The 11,207-nt window shown below is 40.8% G+C and overlaps 2 protein-coding genes across 3 annotated transcripts in view; both read left to right on the forward strand.

The window, feature by feature from the left end:
* cavin1a (caveolae associated protein 1a) overlaps positions 1-5,005 on the forward strand; it is an 18,971-nt gene extending 13,966 nt beyond the window's left edge. Inside the window, exon 2 of the mRNA XM_035654370.1 lies at positions 1,927-5,005. Within this exon, the coding sequence (XP_035510263.1) occupies positions 1,927-2,694 (768 nt within the window). The 3' untranslated portion in view covers positions 2,695-5,005. The remainder of the gene's footprint in view (positions 1-1,926) is intronic.
* Positions 5,006-5,467: 462 nt separating this feature from the next.
* stat3 (signal transducer and activator of transcription 3 (acute-phase response factor)) overlaps positions 5,468-11,207 on the forward strand; it is a 14,030-nt gene continuing 8,290 nt past the window's right edge. The window contains exons 1-6 of one of the 2 annotated variants that reach the window (XM_035654895.1): positions 5,468-5,711; positions 8,629-8,778; positions 9,600-9,843; positions 9,983-10,075; positions 10,206-10,287; positions 10,425-10,525. In XM_035654895.1, the coding sequence (XP_035510788.1) occupies positions 8,651-8,778; positions 9,600-9,843; positions 9,983-10,075; positions 10,206-10,287; positions 10,425-10,525 (648 nt within the window). In that variant the 5' untranslated portion in view covers positions 5,468-5,711; positions 8,629-8,650. The remainder of the gene's footprint in view (positions 5,712-8,628; positions 8,779-9,599; positions 9,844-9,982; positions 10,076-10,205; positions 10,288-10,424; positions 10,526-11,207) is intronic. The other variant, XM_035654894.1, reaches the window with a different exon arrangement.

The following is an 11,207-nucleotide window of genomic DNA, read 5'->3' on the forward strand; positions in this document are numbered from 1 at the left end:
GGTGGGGGGGGGGCGTTGTGTGGTTGTGGGGGTGTCGGTGGGACTGAAAGCTGTGGTGGCCGGTAGCCAGAGAACAGTAGATGGAATCCAGAGAGAGGGAAAGGCCAGCCCAAAATAAACCCATACAGAGCGGGTCGGCCAGGCCCACACCATACACAGCCCCAGAAAAGGAGGCAATGCCCATTTTATGATAGGATCGCGTGACAATATTTGAACTGCGCAGGGAGATGAGCTGATCACATGATAGAACAGGTGTTTTTTTCTTTCTTTCAGAAGATCAATATCAGCACTTAAATCCAATTCTACTATAAATATTGTAAGTTACTATTGATGTAACACTACAAAACCAACCTTCATATAAGCTTTTAAACCTTATTCTATTTGAAAAGCGGGACATTCATCGATCCTTTTTAAAAAAATCTCATAAAGAATCCAAAGTGACAGGAAGATTGTTGATTATTCTTCAAATAAAACTGGGTAATGAAGATGCACACTTGTAAGAATAAGAATAAAATTATAAAGTATGCTGTACAAAAGGTCCCAATTTAACTAAATTAAAAATGACTATAAGTAGCAGCAATACAAAATATCAGTATCATTTTCATAAAACTCTGATTCATATAATGGCACAGACATCTGCAATGGGAAGGCCATGGTGACTTAATTTCATATATTAGAATATATATATATGTGTGTGTATTTAGAATGTCACAAGTGTGTATCAGTGAAGATGATGGTGGTGCAAGGATTACATCTAAAGTGGCTCACTGAGGTTCAGCAGGGTGGGACCTCTAATCCCTCTAGAGGGCACAGACATGCAGTTAGGGTGGATAACATTCTTAGAATAGTACTGCGTCTCCCTGTGTGGATATCTGGTACCGTAGTGACAGTGCCCTGCCAAACCATATGGCAATATGGTTGCTGCACTACTGATTGATTGGCATCGGTTAGCATTACAGCAGTATAGTTTTTCGTCTAGTAACTCTGCATTATGCAGTTGTAGACCCTTTGTGCAATTGGTTTTACAATTGGTGTTTCTGTATGTATAACAGTTACTGTGACCCCAAGTCTGGGTTTTACACATAGATTGTTTTGTGAAAGGATGTGAAGTTGCTGTGCTACTGTGCTGAACATTATATGGTCAAATTGGAACTGCACTAACCACCACCAGATCTTTACAGTGAAGTGAAAGCATTAGAAATATAAAAAACAACTACAATTTTTAGATAATCTATCATTTTTCCAAACATTTTTATCCGTAAAATCACCTCAAGGTCTTATTTGTTTGTACTGTTAGATTTGATTAGATTGGAATTTAGGACTTTAAGTCAACAAAACATTTTTATAGAGAAATGATAGTAACATGGCAGGAAATAAACCTGTGGTTAGCTATAGCTACAGCTTTTGCTTTAGTTTCAATATGACTGCAGAGTAGCAGATAATATAGGCTTTCTTTTAAGCCCAGTAGTTTTATTATGTGGTATAAAATAAATAGGACCACAGTAGCCTTTGTATTTATATTTTTAAAACTTGAAGTGTAAAATAACTAAATGCAACCATGCAGGTTCTTGATTGCTGGCATATACTTGACACCACTAGATGGCACACAATAGCTACAAGCAGAGAAACGTGTGCACTGAATGTGTAGATGACACATGTATTTGTGAAGTATCTTGCTCATATTTTCAATTTCGTTTCTCACCTAAAGGCCATTAACCTCACTTTCTCAGGCTGATCATTTCCATATGACATCAAATGAAATCCCATTATCTACATTATTCATAGAATACAATCAGTGTAGCACCATGTCTGCTAATATTGTAGTAAATGTCAAATTGAAAATGTTATTTAATTCACACATTGTTATCATTTTAATATAATGCTGCTATGGCTTAATAGTCTTCTGTTTTTCTTATCATTCCTCAGGACCAAGTGAAGCCACCGAAGACATCCAAAACCAAGACAGCACAGACAGTTGCTGAAGGGACAGTCGTGGAGGGCCTCGAGCAGATACCCGAGGAAGGACGAGAGGGACTCCCAGACAATCTCAACTCAGATGAGGAGGTGGAGATTGAGGAGATTATCGAAGAATCTCGTACCAAGCGCCTCCAACGCACCACTAAACAGCAAGTGGACAACATAAAGAAAGCCTTCTCCAAAGAGAAAATGGAGAAGACCAAGGTGAAGACCAAGGAGAACTTGGAGAAGACCAAGCAGAGAACCCGCGAGAACCTGGAGAAGACAAGACAGAAAACCCGTGACAACCTTGAGAAAACCAAGCACAGCCTGGAGAAGAAGATTGGCAAGCTCGGGACCCGCATGACCCCTAACCTGGAGCGCAGGGTGAAGATGAAAACCTCCAAAGACAAGATGAAGAAGTCCCTCACCCCTGACCACACGGTCTACGCTCGCTCCAAGACCACTGTGTATCGTGTGCCGCCATTCACCTTCCATGTTAAGAAGATCCGAGAAGGGGAGGAGGAGGTGGTGCAGCACACAGAGATGGTGGAGGTGACCGAGGCCGAGGGCCTGCCAGCGGGAGAGGAAAATGGGCTGGGTGTGCATGTGGAGGTGGAGGAAGGGGAGCTGGTGAGAGTAGACAGCCCAGAGATGGAGGCTCTGTTGGAAGTGACTGAGGACTCTCCGCTGGTCAGGGTGGAACCAGACCACCTAAAGAAGGCCCAAAGCGAATAGAACGCCCCAACTCTGCAGGGCTGAAGTGAGAGATAAAAGAAGAAAGAGGGGAACCGAGTCTTGACGAATGAGTCTAATCATGAGGACACTATATTTGTTGTAGGGACTTTCTAGACGTGATCACAATCTATGAAATGTCATTTGTTTTCTGATCTCTTATTATTGTACCCAACAGGGATGACTTTCATATTTCCTCCTCTTTAGCATACAAATAAGAAAAACTAAACAAAAACAAAGCTAGCTTTTGAAACATGTTGCAGGCTGACTGGTTATCTTAGACCTGTATGTTTATTTTACTTACTGTTTGTTGTTGGTTCGATAAATTGAGTGGCTATAAGAAAAAAGGTATAAATAGTCTTTGCTATTGAGATGTAATGTGTAATATAATATTTGCCATGTATGATATGCACATTAGGAAGTATGGTAACAGGAAGTGGTTAGCAGGATTTAAGTTCGAATGGATGATTTTTGGTGATGTAATGTGCACGTGCGAAACAAATAAAAAGAACAAATAGGCAAGGTTTAGGTCCTACAGGAGAAACAAAGGACTGAGGAGGCAGGAGGAGAGGTTTTCCTCGACTGAAGAGTTTACAAAACCATTACCCTTGACATGCAAAGAGCATTAGGGCGTAAAGCTTATTTACTGCCACTCAGGCATTGTGCCAAATGTAAATTACAAATGTAAATGCCTGCAAATAGAGTGTAATGTCTGATCAATTATATTGGGGACTTTAAAACGCTGACAAATTCAACTATTAGAATATTTAAACACACTACAATAAAGTTACTGCTGTGCACTTGCAACCATAATTCAAAAACTTAATGTTTTACCGTTTTGAAAAGCAAGTCAGTATCCTGTATGGACATATTTTGTGTATTGATGGAAAAATAATGAATATTCCCCCACTGAGTTGGACGTTATGTGGGGAAATATCTCTGTCTATTCTGAGTTCTTAATTGGTCATTAATTTAAAATCTCAGCTATAATAAACTGTTCAGAGCTGCTGCGGAGTATCTTTACAATGCATGCTTGAAATCACGGTTTGTTCGATCATTTACTGCAATGTTTTGATGTATATTCACCTTGCAGTATTTATTGCACCTGGACATGCACTCACCAACTTCCACATAGGACACTTTACACAGAGAAGAAAAACGACTGTGTTACCATGGCCACATCTCACCACAGTACATTTGCACATCCCTATTAAATTTTCCCAAGGTAATTGCAGAGAGAAAAATGATGGTCTGAAGAGCAAGATGACAGTTTAATGGCTGACTATGTAACACATGGAGATGGAAATATCATCCTAAATGCATCTGAAGTGAGACAGTGCACTGCCAAGTTTTAGGAATGGTGTGGCATTCTAATAAATGTCAGAAAACCGGAACAGCATGATTCAGTACACTAGCATTTTTAGCAGAAACCAGGTGCAATCTTGTGTACTTCCTCTGAATTATAAAAGGAATGTCCACAATGAAGCTGTCGGACCATAACTCATTAAGTATTATCATTGTAACTTAGAGAAGACAATTATGCCGGTTTAGAGGAAGCAGAGACAATTGGATTGTAATTATCTGAGCCTGATGTAAAAAGGGCTAGAGGCAATGTTCAATCATTAACACTTTTGATCGTGTAAGACAAGCACACATGGCTCTGGACAAGAAGATGGTACGGCTTCCATTTTGTGTGTGATCCTGATGTGGTGTAGCCCTGCAGAAGCCCAGTGTGTAGCATGAAACACCATTAAAATAATCAATGGGCTGGGGAATGCAATTAAAGAGAGTGCTCCCTCTGAGCACTGAGCAGGGTAGAGAACAGTGGGAAGGACGGATAACAAGGATGAGTGTCTATCTTTCTGTCTGTGCGAGCGACTGTGAAGAGTAAGTATGTGCATACGATATAACATTTTGGTGAAAGTCAAGGTTCATGTCAGCATTAGGTGGACATTTCATAAAAGAACAAATACGTATATTTATTGTCCAACACATCAAACACTGAAACACTTGTAATATATTGATCCCTCTTTAAAGAAAAAAAAAGTGTGTTTTTTGCCACCATGTATATTTTGCCTTGTTTTGAGCTACTGGTTATTAAAACATGGAACCAGCCTACTATAAGCATGGGGTAGGTTATGCACAGCTTATATAGCGACATTGTTCATTTTGAAATCTGCTGCAGCACAATGTGACATATAATTGCTCTTGTTGTTACTGATTCATACTCAAAATAATGAAGCTTGCCTTTTCTGTTTCTGTTTTCTCTTTTGCCTAACCACTTCAATATGAAATAAAAGCTTACTGAATAATATCTACTGCCTATTTATGTTTATTTATATTATGTTCTACCTGATTAAAGCCTTGTGTATTTTCCATTTGTTCACCTGTTCACCAGAGACACCAGGCTTGGGTAAGGCAGCCCCTGAATTGAGATCAGGAGAGGCCAATACTGAACAGCACTGGTGTTATTAAACTCTTGATGACGTCGACACTGCCAGTAACTCAGATGACTTCCAGGCTGGCTGTTCCAGCGAAGCGCTCGCACTCCCTCCGCAGCGAACCAGCCTCCGCGGTCCGCCCGCAGGGAGGGTGCGCTCGCGGGAACAGCGCAGTTGCGACAGCAGTAAACACGACGCTCTCAACCAACCTCGCAGTGACGTCCCGCCCCGCGCGCTTACAAACCGCGTTGTGATTGGCCGCCGCAGAGACGTCGACCGCTATTGGCTGTTAGAGGTGTCAATAAAGTGGTTGGTGGGGTTTGTCTGGCTGGAAAAGACTGCAATGTAGGAGATGGGTTCGGTGAGAGCAGCGCTTGCATCAGAGGAGTGCCTCCCGTGGGTTTTTAAGAAAAGATTCAGGGTCGCGATCATTTCTGTGTGCTCTCCCTCGCGTTTGTGTGTTTAATTTTTTTTTTTTTTTTTTACAAACAGTCATTACTGACCGCTTCTGTCAGTTTTTAGTAGAAAGAGTGACATTTGTTTTACGGAGAAACTTTCCAAAGGATAACAGCGAGCTTGGTAAGCCACTATAACGACTTCTGCTTTTTGGCGTTTATTAAACATTTTTCCCCAGGCGGGAGGCCGGGTTGTTTATTATTATGTATCAGCAGAACACTTTAATGCACGGACATTTATCTATATTTTTATCCAGAATGCCCCTGAACTAACGTACAATTGCAGCATTGTGACGCGGTTATAATTTATTCATGGTGGAGAAAACATTTTGTGTGTGTCTCCCCCCTCTGGTGTTATAAAAGTTACTGAAGTGTTACTACACCTATCTATTCACTTTGAACTGCTCCTCATGGGGATGATAATACTACTCATGTGACTTTATGTTTTCTGTTCGAGATCCGGATGGCCTAGTTTAATAGTTGAACAGGACTGAACTGTGGCTCAAACTTCACCTGTGTGCCTTTGTGGACGATGAAATTCAGGTTATTGTTGTTTGCTGCCTGTAATTGTCACGCCCATCTCCATGCCATCTGCAGGCCAGCATGTGTGACACCCTGCACTGGAATTCATTCTCCCATTCCTCAAATGGGATCTCGAGATATTCTGCCCAGTTTTTAGGTTATATGGCAGAATTTTCTTTATTTTAAATGCCATCTGGAGTGCAGCCAGTACAGCTGTGGAGTCATAGTGATCTGTGTATCAGGCTACTACATTATTGACTGTGAGCGGTGTTTTCTGACTGCCATGAAATACATTATGACTCTTTCTTAATGGCATGCATAGTGGTTTTATTGTCACATGTGTTTTCAGATAACCATAAAATGGAAAGTTGGCACGCTCACCGCTTTCTTTGTCTGTTCAAGGAAGTACTTCCTGGAATATCAGTAACACGATTTAAGGAATTACGTTGTGCTTTTACCGTCGCTGCCACATGTTGACAGAGCATTGGAAACTGGACAATCTGGCTGGCCTGGCACATTTATGGTTAATCGGACAGTCTGCTTACCGTAAGATTGAGTTGAAAACATAGATAGTTTATTTGTTTTAGTGGACCCATTGGATGTATGAGCTCACCTTCCAAATGAACATTTGGCTGCTATCTTTTGATAAGCCAGTGAGTCTGTGGCATTAGGTCAATGCCAAACGTTGTTTAAAATAATTGTTAGTCAATTATAAAACAGTATTGTGCCATAATCCTGCAGAAAACCCATACAGGGACACAGTCCAGCACCTTCACTCAGGTGGCGAGTCTGTAATTCAGCACAATACATGGAAAGACATTATGAAGGTGGTTGAAATAGATTGCACAGTAAAAGTCACTTTAGGCCAAGAGGTTTGTAAACTGAGCTTAATGAGCCTCTTCAGTGTCAGTCTGGCTTCTTAGTGCATCAGATAAATGTCAACACAATAGAAAGTAGGAAATACCAATTCAGATGATGCAGAAATGAAAGATTATAATCATGATTATTGATGGTGACTCAGCGACTCTTTGATGTGATCCTCTCAGGGGTTTCATTTGACCAGAAATTCACACCATGCAGCTGCACATTTTTCATATGCCAGTGAAAGAGGAACAAGGGTCACGTGCACACTGTCACATCGGATGGACAATTGCAGTAACACACCAACATACCTTTAACGCTCACCCATATGATGTCATTGAGGATAATTGTTTTGACTGAATACTTGTGGCTTCCTCGGGAAACTGAAGTGATTCAGGTGAAACTTAACGCACACACACGTGTTTTTGCTTCAGTTTGCCCTAAAACCAAAAAATACATGAGATGGATGGTGTCCAGTTTGTGTTGGCACTGTGTGAGATAAAAGTTGCTGTAATGATTGAGGCTGGCGTTCAATCGGATGGTTTTATATTGAGAAGAGTTTCTGATATATTGTCTCCTCATGTGTATGGACAGGGGCGAGCAAGTGTACATGCTAATCGAAGGGGTTTACCGAGTACAGTGTGAGTGAAACCAGGACAGATGTTGAATACAATTTTTGGAAATTGTACCAGCGCCATCTTTGATATATGTGCTTTCTGTCAGCAAGAGCAATATCTGAGCCCCTGGAAACAGAAAGCAAAGTCTAGTTTCTTGTCACGAACATATCTGAGTCATCAGTTACCAAGGATCAGAGTTATACTAAACCTCTGTTCTTATGTCTAAATTCTGCCTGTTGCACTATTTTGTAACGTCACATACAACTAAGTACTGGCTACTCCGACTTTGAGTCCGACGGACTCATCGGACGATACAAGAGTATTTAAAAGTTACGTAAGAGGCTTAAACAAAGGCTTCAGCTGGTCATTCAATACAGATTGCTAGAGGAGACAACGTTCTCTTGGCTTTACTGATCGTCTGGTTATTGTTAATGTACAGTCCTCCAGGGAACGCTGTAGTCTGGTGTTGGTAAAATGAGAGGGCTGGTCGAATCTACCATGTGGATCTGATGGATGATAGTTGTCTCTGCAAGCAGCTGGGTGAGGATTAATGAAAAGACATTGTTCAGGTTGCGTTGTGCTCCTTGGAAAATGAATATGAAGAAAATGAACAAACGCTAATTATGTCGAAGAATACCCCCGTGCTTCTGTAGTAGTTTTTAAAACCACCTAAGAAAAGGAAGTGTGGTTTTCATTGTTTATAGCGTATACAATTGGGGCAAAGACTCGGCCAAAGTTCAGTAATTCTTATCTGCTTAGGGACTTGACAGCTGTTCATGTCGCCCTATACTTCTTTGTGGAGGCATAGTGTTTCACTGAACAGGAAGTGAATGTGCTGAATAGGAGGCGTCCCGAGACCTATCATAATTTTCTGAGAAAAACTCACATTAATCTATAATCTCTGGTCAGTGAGAATTCATCTGTTAAGGCATGTTTTTTTTATTTATTTTTAAATAATTATCACTCAGTATGTGCCTTCCCAGGGATGTTCTCTTGGTACACTGCTTAATCTATGTTGTGACCCCCATCTTTTCTGTGTAGGTTTGAGGAGGTGTATGTCACGATGGCCCAGTGGAACCAGTTACAGCAGCTGGAGACGAGGTATCTGGAGCAACTCTACCACTTGTACAGTGACAGCTTCCCCATGGAGCTACGGCAGTTCCTTGCTCCCTGGATTGAGAGTCAGGACTGGTGAGGAATAATTTAATTCCTGGGCTCTCTTATGAAAGCGCATTTTGTTTCTCCTGTGTGATAACCCTTAAAGGTCCAGTATTTAGTGATTGGGCTGATTTAGGTGACCCTAATGAAAACATACCTATGGATATTAAATTCATTCCACCAATAAATCTTCCTAAATGTTGCTTTTATCCTCCACTCCCTTCAGACTGGCAGCGGGCCACTCACCATGACTCACCTTGCTGTTAGCTTGCCAGGCATACTGCTATTGTGTTTTCTCATTCATTGTCATCTTCCTTGATCATGCCTTCTTCTCTCACGACATTATTACAGGGATCTCACACATACTGTGTATTTCACTGCACCTTTACTGTGTCCAGTGACGACGCTTTAAGATTTGTATTAATTAATTTAAAATAGTAAAAAGTAGCAAAAGAGGTTATGTTTTCTGTCCAATTCATCTTTTTTTTTTTTTTGTTAATTGCTTTGCAGAATATCTTAAAAACTGCTTGTTTTAGTGCAGATACCCAATCCGGCATTGGTCTTTTAGGCAAAGATCATTAGCACCAGCAGCCAATCACCATGGTTTGTTTATCACTGTGTATTTTTATACAGACCCAGACTGAGATGCAGAAATATCACAAGAAAGACATTTTCAGATTTTCTTTCCCCTAGTACTCACGCTCATGTGAGATACAGGATGTTTTCATGAGATCTAAAGCAGTTGTGAAGGTCACGTGAACAGTGAATTGGAACAAGTTCAACTTCTTTTATCAACTTAAAAAGAACTCCAAATAGTCATATGCTCATTAATATCTCATCTTCTCCTCCACAAGGGCCTACGCTGCCAATAAGGAGTCACACGCCACACTGGTGTTTCACAACCTCTTGGGAGAAATAGACCAGCAGTACAGCCGGTTCCTGCAGGAGAACAATGTACTCTACCAGCATAACCTGCGCAGGATTAAGCAGCATCTGCAGAGCAAGTACTTGGAGAAGCCGATGGATATCGCCCGCATCGTTGCCCGCTGTCTGTGGGAGGAGCAAAGACTGCTGCAGACCGCCACATCTGCTGCACAGGTAGAGAAGAGCTACACTAACCTAGCTGTAGCATTCATATTACATCAGAGAGCTTCAGTTCATGAATTTTAGGGTTCACACTTCAATTAGAGATCAAACAATGGCTTTACATGTTAGTGTATGTTCCACTCTCTTGCAGGATGGCCAGGCCGCCCATCCTACCGGGACAGTAGTGACAGAGAAGCAGCAGATCCTGGAGCACAACCTTCAAGACATCAGGAAACGAGTGCAGGTTAGTTTCCATCAGAGACTTGCCAATTAAGTATTTAAATATGTAGTATAAAGAATCCTGAACTCTCTAACTTTGACAAAATTAGCTTATCTTGTCATGAATATATAAACTATTATCTGTTTTTCTTCAGGATATGGAACAGAAGATGAAAATGCTTGAGAATTTGCAGGACGACTTTGACTTCAATTACAAGACTTTGAAAAGTCAAGGAGGTATATTTTCTTCGCTTTAGCAATGTTATTTATTTGTTTTGAAATGTTTTAACTCTGAAATGTTCACTCATTACTTGGTATAGATTAAATGAACCAAATCTGTTTGCTGACCTGCGACATGTCCACCCTCTGTCCAGAGTTGTCCCAGGACCTGAATGGGAATAGCCAAGCAGCTGCTACCAGACAGAAAATGGCTCAGCTTGAGCAGATGCTGAGCGCCCTGGACCAGCTCAGGAGGGTGGGTGTCTCGATGCTTTAAGCGAAACATAAGGATCATAAAAACGGGCAAGAAAAAGGCTTTCATGTACAGGCTTTCTGCCTGTGCATTTGAGCACGTTCAAAGGTTTTGTGGCATAAAATTAACGAACTTAACAGACAAATGGAACAACACCTTTATTTTCATGGTGGTGTGGTATAGGGACACACCCAGCTTGAGGTTGTCGACTGGCACAAAAGGCAGAAGTCTCTCGGCCATGGAGTTCTCTGTCGTCACGGCTATGAAACTACATGCCGTGCTGTTGTCCATGCTGCGTTTTACATGCCATGGGCCAGCATTTCTTAAATGTAAATGTGAAAACTGGGGTAGGGGTGGTGTGACAACTGATCTGACTCATAATTTTCTGAACTGAAAGAATAGTTATGGACAGTTGCAAGCACTTTGTAACCTCGTTTAGATAAGTGCTATACAAATTAAGTGATTATTTTCATTATTATGTATCACATTTGCAAAAGGAGACAGTGGAAAATAATTATGTAGTAGTTTAAAAAGAAGTAGTAACGTACTGTACAGAGGTAAAGCTACCAGTCACATTGACCATAGGGACTATATATATGTATATATATGTATATGTATATATGTATATATATGTATATGTATATATGTGTATATATATATTATGTATATATGTATATATATATAT

Source organism: Morone saxatilis, unplaced genomic scaffold, assembly GCF_004916995.1.
Source record: "Morone saxatilis isolate NCDOM2014 unplaced genomic scaffold, NCSU_SB_2.0 Contig14, whole genome shotgun sequence".
NCBI lineage: Eukaryota > Metazoa > Chordata > Actinopteri > Moronidae > Morone > Morone saxatilis.